Below are 21,979 nucleotides of genomic sequence, written 5' to 3'. Positions count from 1 at the left end.
ACTCATTGTCGGCAATCTCAGGCATTTTAGGACTATTGCCAAATTTAGGAAAATTTCTGGAACCTTTTTTCACAGGTAAGCATTAGAATTTCAAAACATTTCAAGCTTTCATGTGCTTCCACTTAGATTGAGATCATCATTACCAAGTTGTTACTGTTGTCTTTACCTCATAGTGGCACATTTTGAGCTGTGTTTGGTCACTGTCCATGCCAGTTTTTCACATGATGTATCATTAGGAAATCTGTCTTTTTTTTTTTTTTTTTTGATTCTGAAGGCTCAATGTTTTTCACTATATGTATTATCAACAATCCCAAAATACGTAGTTGCTTTGATTTAAAACTTGGATCTCCCCTTTTATAATGTATCATGCTCTTGGTATGATCTGAAAATGTTTTTAACATAGAAAGCATTTATTTGTGATTTAACATGACATTATACAAACAACATTTCTCAAAACACAACACACATTGAGTTGTAACAGAGAACGAAGAGCAAAGTAAAAACAAAGAACACTAATGGGTGGCTATATGCAGTTGGACACTGTTATGTCTTATACACTAGAAAGTCTTCTACGAAATAATCATCTTAGATCAATGGAAGACCAAGCTTCAATGTCATCCTTCAAGACAGGTTTCCTTAGTACCTTAGGATGATTGGTGATTGCCACCTCCTCAAGATACCATGTCATAAGTGCTCTGTTGACCACTATAGTCTGTATATCCTTGTCCATGTGCATAGTTCCTGTAATTACAACCAATATAATTATATCCCCCATAGCAAGTGCAGATTTGATCATCATTTTAGGCACTACTGAAATTTCCATATCCTTGATCATAATAGTTATTAAGCTCTTGGTTATAGTTCCGGCCCTGACTTTGGCCACGACACTTGGTACCACTTCCTCAACCAGCTGTAGCAGCACCTCTTCCTTTTTGTTGCTGCTGCTGCTCCCTATATATCTCTTTGGGTGGTGCAATTTTTATTTCACACATCCTAGAACCAACTGGATGCTCTGCTTTCTAACAATTTCTTCACTGGCTCTTCATCTATATATGTGATCATTCAAAATACTCTTTTATTCTGGGGCTGGCGTTGTGGCATAACATGTAGACTTGTGACACAGGTCTCCCTTTTCCAGCTCTCTGCTAATGGCCTGGGAAAAGCAGTGGAAGATGATCAAAGTGCTTGCTCCTGGATCACCCACCTAAGAGACCCTGATGAAGCTCCTGGCTCCTGGTTCCTGGCTTCTGGCTTCAGGCTGGCCCAGCCCTGGTTGTTTCAGCCATTTGGGGAGTGAGCCAGCGGGTGGAAGACCCCTCTCTTTCTCTGTCTCTCCCTCTCTCTCTGTAATTCTGCCTTTCAAATAAATAAATAAACAACTCTTAAAAAATACCCTTCTTTTATTTGCTTTTGTATTCATGGGAAATTTAATACTTCAATCTCTCCAAAGTCTCTGAAATATACTTCAGTTTATTCTTCAGAAGTTTCTGGGCTCAATCCACCCACAAAAACCTGTCTAGGGGGTTACTTCCCTTTGAAAGCTTTGACCTTATTGGGGTCTATCAATTTGCCAGCAAGTTTGGGTCCTTTAGACTCCAAAACCTCATCAACACCAGCACCATCCCCGAAAAGCACAATCACAACTCCTCCTGCTCTTTCAGTGGCTGAATCTGATTTACTGTATAGTCTACAACTTCCCCAAATTAAGCCCAACATTCAATCAGATCTTCCTTGCTTGCATCCCACTCAAGCTTCCAATAAACAGTTTATCGTCATCCTGCTGACGCTCGCTGGCGTTGACCTTGGGTCCCTCTGTGAATTCCTCTGTGTTGCTGTACTCATTCTTGGCCTCCACAGTGGCAGAGCAGTCTGTAGGGGTTGCTGGTACACTGTGCAGGGCAACCTAATCTCGTATGGACAAAGATTCTAAAAGATGACAGAAGATGGAGCTGAAAAATTTTTTTGCACAAATTTTTCTCAACATGTGAATAAATTTCATGCATTTATTTGCTCATTTTTATTGTCTGTTTCATATTGCATTAGCTTTTAATATGGATTTTCTCATAATCCATCAACAAATAAATTTGTGCCTGACAAAATAAAAATATGGAAGTCTAATTGAAGAACCCATAATTTTTCACCTATTTTATTGAAATATTTCTAGATTTATTTCATAACTGTAATAGTTATACCCTGCTAAAACATACATACATGAAAATTTGAATCTATCTTTTTTATGTGATTCCTGTTAAAGATTTAAGAAAAGTATGACATGTTTATAATTATATGTACTAAAATGTTAAATATGTCCTGGAGAGAAGAGAATTTCTGCTTTAGCTAGGTGTCAATGAGAGTCCAATTTTCTAAATGCAATGTATCCAGGAGATATCTTGGAAAGAATTGTCCCCAGACTGGCTACAAGGTCAGAGTCACATGACATCATCCCTGACTATTTCTAAGGCAGCTATGGAGGGTGGCTGATGTAGTCTTGGATATCACTTCCATACACTGATGGCTAGAGATCACGTGGAAGGACTGTGACACTCATGCACATACCTTTCTAAACTCAAACTAAATATAGCCCAAACTCGACTTCCCCTTAGCAGAATCTCAAAAATGCCTTCAGCAACTGTACAACCATGTCTCTTAGGAGATATGAAACAGAAAGGACTTCCTAGGGGAATAAGACAGCAGTTTTTTAGTCAATTTTGGTTAAAATGCTTTAATTTAATATTTTACAAAAACCATGTAGAAATATATCTATGGCTTCTTCCAGGACTTTACAAGTAAAGGATTTAAGTTTAACTTATACTAGTTTAAAGATTCATTAACTATAAAAGTAGCAAAATATGTTAGAAAACAAATTAATGTGTGTAACTTTCTTGTCAGACCAGAGAAAGTTGAGACCTAAGGAATTAGCAGTGGTATCCTAGAAGTGAACTGAATTCCCACTACCAATTCTCAAACTTGATCAGGCATTAGAAGCTCCAGGTATTTCTGAGATGGTGCTAAATGCTGATCTATAAAGAAATCTGCTTATAAAGCATCCACTACAGTGGTGAGAACATGGATCACATACCCCTTACCATTTCTAATCTTTTTTTTTTTTAGGATTTTATTTATTTATTTGAAAGGTAGAGTTACAAAGAGAGGAAGAGAAGAGAGAGAGGTCTTCCCTCTGCTGGTTCACTCACCAGATGGCCGCAACGGCCGGGACTGAGCTGATCCGAAGCCAGGAGCTAAGAGCTTCTTTAGGGTCTCCCACTTGGGTGCAGGGGCCCAAACACTTGGACCATCCTCCACTGCTTTCCCAGGCCATTAGCAGAGAGCCAGATCAGAAGAGGAGCAGCCAAGACATGAACCAGCATCCAAATGGGGTGCCGGCACTGCAGGGGGAGGCTTAGCTTACTATTCCACAGTGCCAGTCCCTCCCTCTAACCATAACATACTATTTTCATTATCTCATTTCCCATCCATTTTCCTTTTTTATTTTCACATAAAATTATTTGAATTAAAACAAGCACCCTAATCTCCAGCCTGCACCTCCAAACAGGGCAGATACCAATTCACTTATTCTAGCAATTATTGGAGGTTTTCTGTACAAGTGGGTTAAACCCAAAGGTCTCTGTACTCAGAGATACTTAGTGGAGTCAAGAGTGTGTGTGGGTGGATGGGCAATCATGATCATGGTGACTCATTTCAAATCCAAATATTTAATGATGAAATTCTATATCCTTTCCCTCAGTTTTTCTCTGGTAGAAGTGACCTGCCCAGAAGTCAAGATCTCTGCATATCAACATGTGAATTCCTACCACAAAAGTGTATAGTTGCAGTATTCACAATGGCTAAGATATGAAATAAACTAGATGCTCATCAATGGATGAATGAATAAAGAAAGAAGATGTGAATATACACTGAAATATTATCCATCTATTAAAGAATGGTTTGCAGCAAAATGGGTATAACTGGAGGACATGAGGTTAATTAAAATAAAATAAAACACAAGATAAGTACTCCATGTTCTCTCATAGGTGGAAGCTGAAAACCAAAGTGGATCTGAATGTAGAACAATGATCATTAGAGACTGGGAAGGGTTGGAAGGAGAGATAGAGGCAGATTGGCAAACAGTTACCAAAGCATACTTAGAAGGATAATTTCTGATGTTCCACAGAACAGTGGGGAGATCATAGTTCATAATAGCTTATAATATATGTTATGAATAAACAGAAAAGAGGAATTCAAAACTCAAAATATAAAGCAATGACAAGAAGAGGGAGATGTACATTACCTTGGTGTGATCAGTACACACAGTGTGCATTTACTAAACTATTACACTGGATTCCAAAACAGGTAGAATTATCAAGTGTAAATACTTTTTTTTTAAGGAGATAGAAATACTAACTTGATTTGCTCATCACATATTGAATACATTCATGAGTTATCACACTGTACCCCATAAATATTTAAAACTAAAATTTTGGAAGTGCGCAGCCTGGGGCTGGCATCGTGGCACCAAGAGTAAAGCCGTCGTCTCCTGCAATACAGGTATCCCTTATGCGTGCTGGTTCGAGTCCCGGTTGCTACGCTTCTAATGCAGCTCCCTGCTGATGACCTGGGAAAAGCAGTGGAAGATGGTTTAGGTGTTTGAGTACCTGCCACCCACATAGGAGACTTGGAAGAAGCTCTTGGCTCCTGGTTTTGGCCTGGCCCAGTGCTAGCCATTGTAGTCATCTAGGGAGTGAAACAGTGGATAGCACTCTCTTTCTCTCTCTCTCTCTCTCTCTCTGTGTGTGTGTGTGTGTGTCCCTCTCTCTCTGTGACTCTTTCAAAATAAAAAAAAAAAAAATCTTAAAAAAAGCAGCCTGATCACCTGCCATCCCTCACTGACTGGCCACTACACAAAATTTTTCATGAGCTTTCAGTGCTTCTGTCTGAAATATGAATCAACAGGGTAGACCACTTGACAGATGAGAAAGCTACTGACACAGAAAACAGAGACCAAAACAAATCAGAAAGTGAGACAATTAAGAAAATAGAGGAAAATGTCACAACAACAATACCCTAATATCCTCAGAGGTGAGGGAAAACACAGCATCCTTGAAATACGAACAGGTCTTTGTAAAAATGTAACATTTGTGAAAGAAAAATAGAGTACTTGGGAATTATAACTGTGATAATAGAAAGGAAACTATTAATTGAATTATTGAAAGATAAAAATTGAGAAATCTCCCAGAAACAAGGAAAAAAAGTAAAGATGTAGAAAATGTAATAAAATATAAGAAAAATTAAAACATCAGCCCAGATCTTCCACAATCTGCTAGTGGATGCTTCAAAAGAAAAAAATACAGAAAACGGAAATGATGAAGTTATCAAGTAAATGACTTCAGGTCATTTCCAGAGCTACAAAGTGATTGGAAAACCACTGCAAATTATCACGTCATTATGGATCCCTGAGGAGACAGGCTTTGGGCTTTTTATCAGTGATCCTAGAAATTAAAAAAAAAAAAAGAGTAATGCCTTCAAAATTCTCAGGAAAAATTACATGCAAGCTGTCACTTGATACCTAGCCAGAATATTAGTCTAATTTAAGAACACAATCTTAGAAATATCAGACATACAAGAATTTATAAAGTTTATAACCCAAACGTGCTTAATAGTAAATGGATTAGTTCTCTTTAAATAGCAGAAAATCTATAGATATTTTCTAAACTGATAGTAAGGAAATAGAGTTATGAAACAGAGGAATTGAAAGATTTGCCAGTTTTACCAGAGCAAATGTCCTGGCTCACCATGATTGGGAGGATTACAGACCAGGAAGCCACTACTGACTGATGCTCTTTGGAAGTTTTGTATTATTTGATCTTCTGAAAGTGATGTCATATATTAATTTGATTTAAAAATAATTGTATTTGAAAATCAAAAAGGAAAGTGAATGGAAAGGTGGGGAACAAGATGATGAAAGCAACGATTCTAACAAGGTTAGAGAGCGAGGAGGCGCGAGGGTAAAGAATTCTTTCCATTCTGTAGATAACTCTGTACTTAGGAAGCTCATTGATCCTCGCAATGACTGAAACACCATGATCCCATTTTAGAGAGGAGGAAATTGAGGCTCAGGTAAGCTAAAGGAACTTTCCTGAAGTCAGAACTCGCGGTATTAAGCTTGGAACTGGCGGTATTAAGGCTGAACCCACGACATCAGTAACCCCAGGCTTACTGATGCTTTTACTGTTGACAAACAGAAGAAGAGTTATTGGGATCTAGGATGAAGAAGGACAGTGAGTTTTTGGTAAAGAAAACATGTAAACATTCATGTAAATTGAAGTCACCAGAGGCCAAGAATTGAAACTATGAGGATTGAAGTAATAATTAAGCCAAATCTTAGAAAATTGGGGGGAAGCAGCATGGCGATATGAGCAAGAGTTTTTAAGTAGTAAAATGGCTTTTACTTCCGAAACAGGTGGGAAGAGGGTGAGTGTCGGTGGAGTTATGATGCTGGAACTTAGAGAAGAGGGAACTCGAGGTGCATACTGTTTTCTCAGTGAAGCAGGAGGCTAGTTATTAATGCATGTGTAAAAGAAGGGTTAGATCTTTATGGGGACTTGAGTGGAGCAAGGAGAGGGAGCTAGAAAGTGAGTGGAGCAATGAGAAAATAGTAAAGTTGACAGATTTAGCAAATAACAAAACAGCTGACCAGTTCCCTGTGAATCTGATTAACCACAACGTTTTTCTTTGGTATGTAGCCCAAGAATTGCATGTCATTTTATCTGGTAACGCTTCAAGAGAAATGCTAATGCACACGTAAGTCAGAAATTTGGGATGGAGCAACCTGAAAATGAGTTCGGTATCAGATGGCAACCTCAGGGCGATGAGAACTAAGGTAGGGACCCTAGACTTGGCTTTCAGAGTAGCAGAAAAGAATTGGGCTAGCAGCCAGGAGATAGCAAGAGGATGCAATTCTTAAGGTCTCTCTTGAGAGCAATGGGAAGGGACTTGTATGGGAACTAAAGCCTTGGAATGGGCAGGAAGATATTTCTGGAAAAACAGCTTTGCCTACTTTCTAATTTTGCTTAGTATTTATCACATTTTATAATTCATAGGTGGGTCCTAAGAATGAATCTTGCTAAGTAATTGTCAGCAAGGTATTCGAGCCGTTTAAAATATTGGATCAATATTGAATGATCTTCGCCAAGAGTATTCATACGAAAAGGACTGATTTCCCCTACATGATTCTTTGACATGCTTGAGGTTTATCTGGTGGTTTGGAGTTGTGGTTGAGTCTGCAACCTGCCTAAGGTCATGTTCCACAGCAACCAAGTTGCTGAATATGTCTGGGGCTCAGTTTCCTTGTTTGTAAAAATAATAATGCTACCTCTCTTGTAGGGTTACTGTAGGAATTCAATGAATTAATATCGGTAACATTTAAATTTGGTACACAAATATTAAGAGTAAAACTTTATATTCCATATTATATACCAACATTGAGAGGTTTCAAAAAGTACTCATTGGGGCCAGCACTGGGTGTATTGAGTAAAGCCACCGCCTGCAGTGCTGGCATCCCATATGGGTGCCAGTTTGAGTCCTGGCTGCTCCACTTCCAATCCAGCTCTCTGCTATGGCCTGGAAACCCTAGTACTTGGGCCCCTGCACTGTGTGGGAGACCTGGAAGATGCTCCTGGCTCCTGACTTTGGATCAGCACAGCTTCGGCACAGCTCCGGTCACTGTGGCCATTTGGGGAGCTACCCAGTGGATAGACGCTTTCTCCTCTCTCTCTGCCTCTGCATCTCTGTAACTTTCTCTTTCAAATAAATAACCAAATCTTTAAAAAATACTCATTAATAAATGTATGTGTAAACATTGTACATACACGTCGTTGGGAATTAAGTGATTTAAAAAGGACATTTACAAGCCTACTTTAACGTACATTTTCTGCACATGGATAGTCAAAAAGAGCTCTGATTCTGTTGTGGGCTAGGTTGGGTCAAAATTACTATCTCAGGTACTTGCCTTTTACTTAGGGAAGAATTCTAAGCACAGCATGCAGCATGGTAAGGTTTATTTAGAAAGTAAGAAGAATACACAGGCACAAGATGGCTCCATTTAGGGAAAGTGGGCTAGGAAAGATGAAAGGGGAATTCATACCCTGGGTCCAAGGGGTGCGAAGAGAGAAAAAAAGAGGCCGTGTGCTCCCCTTCACTGGGCTTTTATTAGCTTCGAAGAGGGGCTTGGTTACACAGGACTGCCCCCTGGTCCCAAGTAAAGGGTGGTGCATTTGGGGGAGGAGTCATCTGATTGACGATAAGATTATATGCGGGTGGGGCAGCTGTGGCCTCCAGCTTATGAACTTAATCTATCTCCCTGACATTTCCCACTTCAGTTCCTTTTGGGAACGTACATTTTGACTCCTGAACTGCTTATTGATTGATGGTGTCACAAGGCATCTGCTGTGCTGAAGTTGTAGAACCTAGCTCTGCCCCTCAGTGGTTGTGAAATCCACAGGTCACTTAAGCTGAGTGACGCCTCCCTCCTCTATAAAAGGCCAACAACGCTTGCTTGCTTCACGGAACAGTTGTGTGAAATTAGACAATCTAGCTTGATACAGTCTGGCTGGGCAATTAAGTTAAACTTTTTCATCCACCAAGAAAAAAAAAAAGAAAAACTCATATATTAGTCGGGAGGAGTTAGGATTGCAGAGTGCTCACTTTATGTTGTGCTAGGTAGGCACAGTGTAACTCTCCTTGTAAATGAAAGAAGCCCTCAAACCCCTCTTGAGTCTTCGGTACTGTTATCTTGATTTCCATGCTGTATGCGAGTACTGTTACTGAATGCGTGGGTACTGTGTTGAGTGCAAATGCCGTTGATGAGGGCTTTAAGGCGGCTGTAAGTTAACTGTCGCTTCTCTCTCTCTTTCTCTCTCTCTTTTTGCAAGCTCATAAAATCTCAGAAGCCAGGGGTCTGTTGTTTATTCGTTCAAGCTCCTTCTGAGTCATTCAGGTACAGGGTGTGTCTATCAATTGAAACTGCACAGCGGGGGAAGTTTTGCAGGGGAAGGCGGTGAGACCAGGGACTGAGTGGAAACCTTGGTGACAGGCGGGCAGGGGCACAAGTGCACGGAGCTTGCCCCCCAGGCACATTCAGTGCACAGCTGCTTCTCCTCCCCAGGTTCTTACTTAGCATCTAAGCAAAAGAACAGGATGGGTCCGGAATATTGAGATTTGGGGGGGCTGCGCGTTGTCCCCCCAAGAAGAAAGACAGAGAAGGACGCCAGTCTCAAGCTGGGCAACTGCAGGCTGTCGGCGGAGCTGGGCGGGTCTTGCCTTTGGAAATTCCTGAGCTGCACAGGCTTTCTAAATCATCTGGGACCCGGCAGCGGGCCCCCTCCTCAAAGGCGTCGCCAGTGGCTGGAATCTGGGACACCCGGCCCCACTGTGCGTCCAGCTGAGGGCGGGCAACACCCTCCCAACACTAGACCCGGCGCTCGTCCCTTTTTCACTGGACGCCCTGGGAAAGCCACTAAGTGCGGGTCGGACCGCAAGGGGTTCGGCGGCACTGGGATCTCCACAGGGAGGCGGCGGTGTCGGGGAATCTTCAGGCTCTTTCCACTCCCGGGCCACTCGCCGGCTCCACACTCCTCGCAGCCCCTTCGCAGCCACTCCTCGCCCAGGCTCCGGTTTCCCCTGTGGGCGCTGAACGCGGCCCTGGGTAGCCCGACCCCGATCTGGAGATTTGATTCTCCCAGGGCTGCGGGCTGGGGGAGCCGGGAGGTGCGCTACGGGACCTCGGATAAGACTTTTCGGGAGAGAAGTTTCTAGGGCTCTTGCCCTCCTCTCCTCTCCAGGGCGCAGAGCGGCGGCTGATCGCTGGGCGAAGGCAGAGATTTATACATTAGAATCCAGGGGGCACCACGCTCCGCCCCTTCTGCTTTTTTTTTTTTTTTTTGCTGGTTGGGGGGGGAGGGTGCTTTTTTTTTTTTTTTTTTTTTTTTTTTTTCTCTTTCTCTTTTTGCGTCTGCCCCAGTTCTTTCCTGGACAGTTTGTCTCAGCAGCCCAGATCCGGGGGCCCTCAGCCGCCGACGGAGGGCGTGGGGGGTTAGGGCATTAACCCCTCCCCGCCTCTGCCTACAGCAGCCACTCTGCCTCCGCGCGGCGCTGCGAGGCGAACGCAGCCGGGAGCCAGGCCACGCCAGCCAGGCTACCCTTTGGAGTGCACGGCTGCGCAGGGAGGGGACCCCGACTGGAGTTAAGTTTGCCAGGGCGCGACGCAGCTCATTGCGGGCGGCAACAAGATGAGGAGCGGGGCGCGCCGAGCCGGAGCTCTTCGAACGCAGCTGCGTCCCGCCTGAGCGAGGTACGGGGTTGCGGGCGGCGCGCATGGGGGCCGGGGGCGCCGGGGGGGCCCTCGGGCCAGATGGCGCAGGAGTCAGAAACGAATTTTTCAACCCGAACGAAGGCAACGGAAAGTTTGAAAAAGATTCCTCTCTGGTGCTACCCAGGAGCCCAGCTCCATCGGATTGTTCGGGGCGCGGGCGCGGGGGGCGAGGGGCGGTACTGCTGGTGCCTGGAGTTTGGAAAAGGGCTAGTTCCGAATTCCTAATAGTCGAACAGACTGGGAGTGGGAATGGCGAGCGGACGCCGCGGTTGGTGGGAAGACAGGGAAGGCGCTTATTTTTGGAAAGCCTTTAGACAAAGAATATGCGGGACACGGCGATGACTTAAACTTGTCCTGGCCGCGCGCGGGGTGTCGAATGAGATGGAAATGCGGAGCCTCTGGGCGCGAGCTAGCTCTGCCTGCTTCGCTCCCGCCGCCTTTACTGCACTTTTTCTTTGCAACCTTACCTTGAAACTTTTAACCAACTTGAAAGAGACTTTTGCAGATTGCTGCTGGGCGTCATTCCCTTCAGTTTCTGGGTGTTTAAAGGAGGCAGAGCGTTGGAGGGCAGCCGTAAATGAGGCTGCGCCGGCGAGTTTAGCAATGCCCTAGACGTCTGTGTGGGCGCCTTTTTGGAGAGCGCTTTTGCATTGGAGATTAGGAATGCGGTGGCATGAACTGTTGTTATCTTTAGCCCTGTAACTTTCTCTCTCTCTCTCTCTCCCTCCCTCCCTCCCACCCTCCCTCTCTCCCCTCTGTTTCTCTCTCTCGTGTGATACTAACCCTAAAATATTTATGCAATCAACCGATGTGCAAAACTTATGGGATTTGCTGCAATCTCTTATGAATGGTTTGCACTGAGCGCCTTTAAATTTACTTGCACTGACTTGCGGGAAAAAAAAGAAGAAGGTAGAAAAGGCAGTTGCTTCACGGAGGCGCTAAGCTTTCCTGTTTACCGCAAGATGGGGCGGACCCGCCTGCCCACACCTCGCTGCGCCCTCCGACCCTAAGCACACCTGCTCCTAGAGAGTTATTAATAGAGTCCAAAAAATGACTTGCGCTGTCAAATGATTTTCGTGCAAATCTAATTTCTTGCATGGCAATTAGGAGGTGGTGCTTGCGTCCTTGAGCTTGGCGTGGGTGGGGGGTAAAGTGGGGCAAGGGAAGAGGTGTGCGTCTCCACCCTGTGGCTGGCGGTTAAGTGTCTTCCGAGGAGAGGCCGTGAGCTGGTGGTGAGCGCACAGCTGAGCTGGTGGCGGCTTCGGAGAATCTCCCGAATGGAAATCAGGGCGTCGAGGGTGGGGCGAGCAGGCGAGAGTGGAGTCCGAATGGGGCGCCTCCCCACCCCTACTCCTTCCGCCATGCACCCCAGGTTTCCCATTTCCATTTGAGCGGCTGTGACAATAGGGAGAGAGTTTTCGTCTCTTCTGTTTGGAATTTTCAGCTTGGGTAAATGTTTGGGCTTTCTTCCTCTGTTTCCCCTCGCCCCTACCCCCAACGACCCCACCCCCCTTTTTGCAAGAAATTTATTTAACAAAAAAGTTCCCCTCCCTACGTTTCCCTAAACCAAATCAACAAGAACAAAACTGAAGCAGTGCCTTGGCCAGAATGAATTATGCCAGTGTGCTGTGGCTTTCTGCCTGACTCCTTCCTCTTTGTGACTTGTTTCAGGCTGCGGTTTCTGAGGCTCTCCCCAGGCAAGGCAAGGCTGCACAAAAAAGCCTGGATTGCTCCCTGAACCTCCCCGGCAGCGGGTAACAGCTCGTGCCTCAGCCTCGCCCTCTAGCGCTCGTCCGGAGAAGAGCTCCCCGGGTTCGTGGCGCGGAGACAGAGCGGGTACCATGGGGCCCACCAACATCCCGCTGGTCAAGGCCCTCCGCAACTCGGTCTCCGACTATGTCAACTACGATATCATCGTGCGGCATTACAATTACACGGGGAAGCTGAACATCAGCGCGGACAAGGAGAATGGCATTAAGCTGACTTCGGTGGTTTTCATTCTCATCTGCTGCTTCATCATCCTGGAGAACATCTTTGTCTTGCTGACCATTTGGAAAACCAAGAAATTCCACCGCCCCATGTACTACTTTATTGGCAACCTGGCCCTCTCAGACCTGTTGGCGGGAGTGGCCTACACCGCCAACCTGCTCTTGTCGGGGGCCACCACATACAAGCTGACGCCGGCGCAGTGGTTCCTGCGGGAAGGGAGTATGTTTGTGGCGCTCTCTGCGTCGGTGTTCAGCCTGCTGGCCATCGCCATCGAGCGCTACATCACCATGCTGAAGATGAAGCTGCACAATGGCAGCAACAGCTTCCGCTCCTTCCTGCTCATCAGCGCCTGCTGGGTCATCTCGCTCATCCTGGGTGGCCTGCCCATCATGGGCTGGAACTGCATCAGCACGCTGTCCAGCTGCTCCACCGTGTTGCCGCTCTACCACAAGCACTATATCCTCTTCTGCACCACCGTCTTCACCCTGCTCCTGCTCTCCATCGTCATCCTGTACTGCAGGATCTACTCCCTGGTCAGGACTCGGAGCCGCCGGCTGACCTTCCGCAAGAACATTTCCAAGGCCAGCCGCAGCTCGGAGAAGTCGCTGGCGCTGCTCAAGACCGTCATCATCGTCCTGAGCGTCTTCATCGCCTGCTGGGCCCCGCTCTTCATCCTGCTTCTGCTGGACGTGGGCTGCAAGGTGAAGACCTGCGACATCCTCTTCAAAGCGGAGTACTTCCTGGTGCTGGCTGTGCTCAACTCCGGCACCAACCCCATCATTTACACGCTGACCAACAAGGAGATGCGCCGGGCCTTCATCCGGATCATGTCCTGCTGCAAGTGTCCCAGCGGAGACTCGGCCGGCAAGTTCAAGCGCCCCATCATCGCGGGCGTGGAATTCAGTCGCAGTAAATCGGACAACTCCTCCCACCCCCAGAAGGACGATGGGGACAACCCCGAGACCATCATGTCTTCTGGCAACGTCAACTCGTCCTCCTAAAACGGACAGCTGCCAACCCGTGGGAAGCACTGTTACATGGTCGCCCACCACCCGGCGTCGGGGGTGGGGGTAGGGGGACCGTCTCTGGGCCTCGACTGTTGCCAGGGAGGAGCTGCTGCGAGCCAGAGGGATGGAGGAGGGGGGAAACCGCAGCATCGTGGCGGTGCCTCGTGTTTGTGGTAGCAGTAGCTCCCCTGAACAATGCACTGGGAAGGGTGGAGATCGGGCCGGCCTGGAGTCTGTTTCCTCCCCACTGGAGCTTTGATTTTGCACTGAGCCAAAGGTCTAGCATTGTCAAGCTCCCGAAGGGTTCTTTTGGCCCCTCCTCAAAGACTAACGTCCCCATGAGAAAGCGTCCGTCTGTCTGGAGTGTTGGAAAGATGTTTTCTTTCACTTGAGTTCCAAATCCGAGTGAGCGTGTGCACTTCTGCTTGTTTTGGGATGCTCCGCACATCCCTCCCTCCCTTCCCCTTCACGCCCCTCCTCCAACTCCTTTACTTTGTATCTTAGCCTCCTGGTATTGGCCAGAGCTGAGGCGGTGGCCCCAGGGCCATTTGTTGATGATCTGTAGCAGGTAGGCTGTGTTGAGTAGGTAGGCAGGGAGTTGGTTGGAGATGTAAAGCAATTTCACATGCTGAGGCCAAAGTTTCCATGTGAGCTGGATCAGTTTCTTGGAATTTGGTTGAAGTCACTTTGATTCTTTAAAAAACAACGAAAAACAAAACCGTCTTTACAATGAAATGTTCCCGCATCATGTCCATTGTGGCTGTAATTCGCTCGAAGAAGTCCACTTTCAGTGATATCAGCCAGGAGCCTTAGTGCTATGGGAGAAACAAGCAAGCAAAACAAGGTGAAAACTGACTGGGAGTTAACTTTTGTAAACCAAGAGAGATTTCTTAATGACTTTGTCTAACAAATACAACAGCTGTCTTTGGCACTTTTGTTGATGTTTATTTCAGAGTGTTACGTGATTCATTTTAACCAACAAGATGGTTGTGTTTTGTTGTGTTAAAAGAACTTTTCATGATTTTTGAATGTATTTGTTTCAGCAGATGTCTTTTTATTGGATTTTTCTAACCTGTGTTAACACCATTGAATGTGTATTTCTTAAGAAAATACCACCCTCTTGTGCCCTTGAAAGCATTACTTTAACTGATAGGGAACACCAGAACTTTTTCAGTACAGTTGTTCATTAGATAGTAATTGAAGATGTGTATAAGTGTCACAAAGAAAGAATAAAAATATATTACTGTCTCTTTAGTTTGATTTTCAGTGCAATTAAACCAAGAAATGTCTTTTTTAAAAAATAGTATTTAATAGGTTTCTGACTTTTGTGAATCATTTTGCACATAGCTTTATCGACTTTTAAACATTAATAAACTGATTTTTTTAAAGATCCCTTTGTGAAGAGCATTTTTGAAAACAATTACTGAGACATTCTCTTTGACCTTGAAGATCTTTGGAAACATACCTAAGTACAAACTTCTGTTTTTCTTTAAAGGATTTCACCTTGATAAACTATGGCATGAAAAAGATGTGGTTTGTTTAGAAACCACTGTATCTTTTTCAGGAAGAGAAACCTCAATGAGTTAACATTGAAGAGTACTAAAGAATGAGATAAAACCACCAACTTTCTGAATACCCTGTTAGCAAGTAAATATAATTAGGTAAAACCTAACTAAATTAGCTACAGGAATTCTGTCATAAGCTAATATACACCAATGTGATTGTAAATCTAATTTAAATTATATTCAGTTTGAACTCATCAACCAAAATGTGTACTCTCGGCACTTCATCAATATGCTGAATGAAGATATAGATAAAGGAAATAATATTAACTTGGCTTTATTTATTTATTTTGGACACCGTCTGGACTTCTCTGGGACAATATGGAAGTAAGGAATGTCAAAGGATAAGCAAGTTGCAGAATGTAGGCTGTGTAGCACAGCACCTTTTATCTGCAATAAAATTCAGTTCACAGTATTGGAAAGCTTTAACCCTCTTGGCTTTCAATTTCTCCAACTATAAAATGAAAGCCAGAGCACACAGCAAGCATCAGAGTGTTATATTAATAGTCAATTCTCGTTTCGATACTGTTGTGCTGGGGAGAAAATCAAAGTATTTTGGTGTGTTTGAGTCTCCCGTCCTATTGTTACTTCGAGCATTTGTGCTTTCAAGTGTCATTGAATATGCACAGGACACAGTTGGGGCATGAAGATAAACTTTACCTAATAGTGTAGATGTCATTTCTGGGTAAGGTTAACTGTGGGAAACAGAAGTGTGTTCACTACGGAAACCTGAGGTCATCACCTCCAGTTTCCTGAAGGAAATGCCAAAAATGCTCCAAAGACAAAAGGCTGGAAACGAACTGGAATGTCTCTCCATCTGTCTGCTGAGACGGAAGGAATGACTTCATGTTACACTCACTTCCTAGAGCTTTCAGTACGGAGTCAAGCATAATGGAAAAGCAAGTCCACTTGGTGTTTTTATGGAAGATAACATGTTCATACATTCGGACTTACCTTTAGAAGAACAGTTGGTGACTCACAGCATGGGGGAAAAGAGGTCAGGGCTGCTAGTGTTGGAGAAGAATGGGCAGGTCATTGGTGACAGGGCAGACACCCTCACTCGCCCACCTGTGAGCACATCATCCAAGGATTAGATGTGCTCTTTCCCTGGAAACCCTGACAGTGCAGTTCATTGCAAGAAAGCTGACCACTGTGGGCTGTGGCTGGCCTGGGCAGATGTGTGGCTTGGCCCAGTTCTGGCCCTGAAGCAAGATTTAGAGGCAAGATACATGGTTGTATCCCAACATGAGTATCTGGTTTTCATTGAGTATATTCTGAGAAATGAGGCTGAGGAAAAAAAAATCCCAGTAATTATATGTTTATACTAAAATACACATATTAAGTTTTGATTAAACATGCAGTGGTTTTTGAAGGGAGAAAACAGACAATCTGGGCAATACTTGATATATTCCTGTAATAAGTTCAGCTTGGCTCAAAATATCAGGAAATGTTTTGAAATGGTATGGAATGTCATCACATAGCATTTTATTCCCAATAACATTAAATGTGATTATAATTTTACAGATCTTCTAATGAAAATCTTAAATAAAGATAAATTCTTGTTCTTGCTTTTTAGACTCCCTGTAGGGAGAAAAATTTAGTTCTATAATGATAGTTAATCTAGTGATATTAGAAATTCAAAAGTTTATAGTAATGGAAAGTTTGCTTTTCTTGTTCAATAGTTACTGTATTTTATTAGCTATGTCAGGGCTTCAGTTGTGATGTATGGCATCTTCATTTTTTCCTAATGGAAGGAAAACTTTATTATAATAAAATTTAATTTTACTTCTTTCAAATTGGGTTGATTTCTGCTAAGGACATTGCCTGTGTTAAGAGTATGCCTGGTGCACCTCCATGCTGTGTTTCCAACCCGGATTGTACTTTTTATGTGCTTTGATTCTTCAAGTCTCTGCTCCATGCATCATTGATATCTGTCATTTTTTCTAGGCAATTACATAGGTAGCTTGTTTAAGAGCTATACCCTGCAAAACAACCACCAGAGAATGGAGAGCTCACTGGGGGAAATCCTGCCAACTGAAAGGTTGAGGTTCAAGTAACTAGCAATCCCTTTTTTAGCTGAAGCATGACCTTGAGAATAATCTTTGGCTCAAAAATTAATTTCTAACTAGGAATCATTATTCACCTACAGCATTTAAAATAATGACTTCACAATTTCTGAATAATGTTATTCTTTTTAATGGTATATTCCATATTCCTTGGCTGGAATAGTGATTTTTTTTCATTAATTGGAGCAAACTAGATTAGATCTCACTCATGATTAGACTAGATTTGTCTGTGTTTTCTTCAAATAGGTCATAAACTCCTCGAGAGAAGAATCACAAAAAAACAAAGGAAAACGTGGTAGGACCTATGAGTCTTCTCCTCAGGATACAGTCAAATTTTGATGATGAGGGATCATAACAAATTGCATCACTTCCTCCAAGCTTCCTTCCTACTCTTTTGATGTGTGCTTCACTTGGGCTAAGGAAAAGTATTTAGTATTTTTTTAATAAACATCACTGTCTTCACTGTCATACTAATTGGAACTGGAGCCACACTTCAGAATATTCATCTAAGGAAAGTTTTCTCGAATCCTTTGTGAAATCCTTTCTGAAAGCCTTTGGATTGTCTAAAAGTAAAAGGGACTTCAGCCAGTGACCAAGAGAACCAGCTGAGAGAAGAGGGGAATAATATTGAGGGATTGGGCTGTATTAATTCTTTCTACAATCCTGGACAACAGCCTGGTTTTTTTTGGTTCTTGTTAACCATATCACTTCTAACACATCCTATCTCTTGTTCCCTTGTGTTTTCCTCTTGGAGTCAGACTTTCAAGGGGTTCCTGTTTTTCCCATACTCTCATGCCTTTGAGGGCTGAATGATTAAGAATCAGATTCAACTCTGCATATAGAAATTAGTAAAAGTCAAGTGTGGGTTACAGATTTGAATGAAGGGGAATCGCTACATTTTCTTTCATTGCAGTATCTTCATGCATCCAGCTAACAGCTATGTTAATACTGGGTAAACGCACTGTGGTACATTTACACATCTGAATGCTATCCAGCGATCACAAAAAGGAACTACTACTGATACTTGCAACAATTTGTGCAACTCTTAAAATCACATTGAACAAAAGGAGCCAACCACAAGAGAACACAGTGCAGGATTCCATTTGTGTGAAGCTCAAGAAAAGGCAAAACTAATCCTGGAGATACAAATTAGAACTGAAGTTGCCAGGGAGAAGGGTATAAACTGTAAAAGAACATTAGGGAACTCTCTAGTAGTTAGCAATGCTCTGAATCTTAACCTTTTAGGGTACTGATTACTCAAATGTATAGATTTATATAAATTTATCCAACCGTATTCTTAAGACCTGTGAAATCTGAAAGAATAATGAATACTTCTGAGTATGACAGCTGTACAGGACTTTGTGAAATAATGAAAAGTTCCATGGAGTTCAATAGAAAGTGGCAAAGGTTCCAAAGTATTTTGTAGAAGGAATATATGTTGTTTTGTATTATCCCATGCTCTGGAACCAAAACATTAAAATGCTAAATACTTGTGACCTGAAGATACTTTCTTTGCTTCTATAGCTTGAGAACTTGACTACTGTGTTTGTAATCCCTGAAGAATGTATGTCTTGGAAGAGTTTAGGGTGTAATGAAACTGTCGAAGCCAAAGTTCATTGACGTTCAGATTCGAGTCTTAAGAATGTACGTGACTTGTAAATCACCTGCTGAAGAATACTTTTAAACACTAACTGGGACACAGAAAACTAACTGTGGGAGACACATAAACCAAAGTGTCCCAGATCATTCTTACCTCCTGACCAAACATATAAAAGGCACTTCTTTGGTGTAAGCACTGAATTACTAGAAGTATAGGCAGAGACACCAAGGATATGGGAGACAGGATTACACTTTTGAGGGTTTTAGAAGCTTGTGGCTAGATACATTTTTCACCTGTCTTCAACCCTGTCTAATCCTTTGTAAGGATTCCTTCCTTTACCCAACTGTGGGAGCAGCTGGGCAGAGGTAAAGTCCTTCAGGTGTACTGATCGCTAGACTGGCTGATTAAACAGAAAACAGGAAAAGAAACAGGAAAGAAGGGGCAACCTAACTAGGCTGACAAAGAGCCAGGGATGGTAAATTGCTTATCTGTTTCCCTAGAGCTTTCTTCCTATTACTGCTCCATGTTTTTGCTGCTTTGTTGATACCAGGGCAGAAAGAATAACTGTGGAGGAAGCACTGATTCGGCTCTTGCTTCCTGCTCCCACGCCTCTTGATTTGTCCACCCGCTTACTAACCCACTCATCCAAGCATGCTTGCCTGTGTGGTGTGTTGTAGATACAGGGAGAAATGATCCAGGGTCCCTGCTTTCAAAGAGCTGCCAGGATTTATCCTTCCAGTTCTGAGACTTCCACAACTCCTTCCTTTTGAGGCCCACGGTCCTTATGCAGCACAAAACCATTCTTTTTTTTCATGAATTTGTTTATTGTCTTACACTTCCCCTAATCTATTGAGCAGCCAGAGGTTGTGGAGAAGCAGATTAAGGCCCTGCAATTCTGCTTCCAATCCAGCTTCTCTAATGTATCCTGGGATGCAGGAGATGATGGCTGAAGTGCCTGGGGCCCTTCAACCCACAAGGGGCAACTGGGTGGACTTCCTGGCCCCTGGCTTTAGCCTGGCTCAGACTTGGCTGTTGCAGCCATTTAGGGGGAATGAACGTGTGGATGAAGGATCTCTCTCTCTCTCTCCCTTTCTTTCTATCACTCTGTCTTTTAAGTAGATGAAAATAAACATTTTTAAAAAAGCCTTATATAATATATTGAGTTCTTTAGCTATGTAAAATAATTTCACTTAACAAATACGGGGGTACTTCAAAAATTGGTGGAGAAAATAAAACTAGAAGATACGTTTATTTTGGTGCAAAATGTTTTGAAAGCCCTGCATAATATTTTTCATAATACTGAAAGTTTTCAAAGTTCCTACTTATGATTAATGCTACAGCTTTTCATCTTGGCATTTATTTAACTAATATCTCAAAATAACTTAAAATTAAATAATGGAGAAGTAACTCATTTGGAACCGAGAAAAGTTCTTTGTGTTGTTAGTTATTGCTGTAAATATCAGCATTTGCATCCTATTTTATAGGTTGTTTTAGACCCCATGTGATAAAGAAGTAGCTCTGTGAATTCAAAGCCTTCAAGATTGTTTTTAGTTTCTATCTCACCTTGGTTGCTGCTTTTCTTTCTAGAGCACCTCTGTGAACTGTGCAGGGTGGAGCCACTTGGGTTGTAATGTGCAAATGAAGTCTGTATTTGAGTCAGTCAGAGGTGGTGTCCTTACTCAACTTGGATGAAAAAGAAAGGAGACAAAAAAGGCACAACCTAGGAGGAAACACAACACATTCCATTATGAGCAAACTCATCTAAGGGTGAAGCACCCGGGGAGGTCTTTTGTGTGCGACACGTTCAGTGACCACTTGGAGGTCTTTTGTGTGTGACATGTTCAGTGACCACTTGATGCCAGGGAGCTGGGGCTAGAGCTGTGCACCCCAAGAGCTCTGCCTCCCCCAAGACTTATTGTACACTGAATGTACCCAATCTGAGCTGGTCAGGATACCAAGAGGTCTCTCACCAATGCCAATAGCTCAGATGCCTGCTCCCATTCACATCTACTCCTCAAGGCATACGGTCTACTGATGGAAACATGAATGGCTTCGTTGTTTTGTTCAAAGGAGTGTATGTTTATTTCTAATTTCAGGGTTTCTCTTGCTTCTGTCTAGACACTTCGGAGAAAAACAAATTTAGGTCACCAGTAAAGTTAGGTTCTGAAATAAGAGCAGCCTTGTGTTAAATCACTCGTAAAGATACTAGCTATCATCTGCCTGGAGGTTCTTCTCGCACAGAGTTTCTGCAGATCTTTGCGGTACTAGAAACAGTGGTTAGCTCTCACATGCTGTTCTGCTTCAGCTAACTTCATGTGGCCACCTGCAGAAATAGTTCTTGGTTTCTCTTCCTTGTCTAGATGCCAGTCAAGGCAACTTTTAGAAAAACACAGATTTTCTTAGTCCCATTCACACGTGCACAATGAATTAGATGATCAAAGAATTATTTAGAGTTGATAAAATTCTTTATCTCAATTAACTAAATATTTTCTGTCAACATTTCTGCCCGCTGATTTTTGTACTGAGGTAGTCACCATAATAGAGCATATGGAATAATAAGGAATGTAGAAGACTCACTCATAAAGACCTTCTCATTTAAAGGAGCAAAAAGTGGGGTATGTGGATGGGTGGATATTTGGCACAAGAATTAAGATATCACATGAGATGCTTGCATTTCACATCAGAGTGCCTGGGTTTGAGTCTAGGCTTTGCTCCCAATTCCAGTTCCTGCTAATGTGTACCCTGGGAAACAGAAGATGTTGTCTCAAGGACTTGGGTTCCTTTAACCCAGGTGGGAGACCTGAATGGAGTTCCCAAGTCCTGAACTTGGCTTGGCCCATCCCCTGCTGTAGGTAGGTAGGGAGTAAACCAGCAGATAGAAGACTGATTTTTCTCTCTCTTTTTCCATTCAAATAAAAATAAATAAATAAATAAAATTGTAAATAAAGTAACAAAAGACCCACATAATATAGTTAAAGTAGTTTTACATATGTCATCTTGTTTCATATGTTTATGTTACTAATTTTTGTTTAAAGAAACTATGCTCATTCAGTGTTTTTTTTTTTTAATTCATTATCAGTCACTTTGAGTTGTGGTTCTGATTAGCAAAAAATTAAGTGAGTGTAAGTTAATTTAAATGTCTGCACGTGACTTGTGTCAAAAACATTTTGATCTCTGGTCATTTTCTAAGGAATCTGATACAAGTCAGTTTAACTGCTGAACTTGATACTTGTGTAAATATTCAAGAACTAGCCAAACTGCATGTCCTATCCTTTCAAGGGCAGTATAGGGACAGGAACTGGGCCAAGCTTTATGTGGTTTGTACACAAATATTTTTATTTCTAGGATTGTTCATTTGGTGTCTTTCTACACTTATCTGGATTTTCTGT

The 21,979-nt window shown here is 43.0% G+C and overlaps 1 protein-coding gene and 1 pseudogene across 2 annotated transcripts; one reads left to right on the top strand and one right to left on the bottom strand.

Moving 5' to 3' along the window:
* Positions 1-555: 555 nt before the first annotated feature.
* LOC100351670 (heterogeneous nuclear ribonucleoprotein D-like) lies at positions 556-10,370 on the bottom strand (annotated as a pseudogene).
* On the top strand, positions 9,968-14,754 carry S1PR1 (sphingosine-1-phosphate receptor 1). Of its 2 annotated transcripts, none has more exon segments than NM_001198946.2 (2): positions 9,968-10,345; positions 12,038-14,754. In NM_001198946.2, a coding segment is annotated over 1 exon segment (1,149 nt). In that variant the 5' UTR covers positions 9,968-10,345; positions 12,038-12,207; the 3' UTR covers positions 13,357-14,754.
* Positions 14,755-21,979: the final 7,225 nt, after the last annotated feature.

The sequence above is a fragment of the Oryctolagus cuniculus genome, chromosome 7 (genome assembly GCF_051225735.1).
Source record: "Oryctolagus cuniculus isolate XC-2025 breed Fujian yellow rabbit chromosome 7, ASM5122573v1, whole genome shotgun sequence".
NCBI lineage: Eukaryota > Metazoa > Chordata > Mammalia > Lagomorpha > Leporidae > Oryctolagus > Oryctolagus cuniculus.
Note: the sequence above shows the minus strand (reverse complement) of the source record. Positions and strands in the feature narration are given on the sequence as shown.

What these genes read in the sequence shown, in the direction of transcription:
- S1PR1 (XM_008263950.5), top strand. Translation starts at nt 12,208, where the DNA reads ATGGGGCCCACCAACATCCCGCTGGTCAAGGCCCTCCGCAACTCGGTC.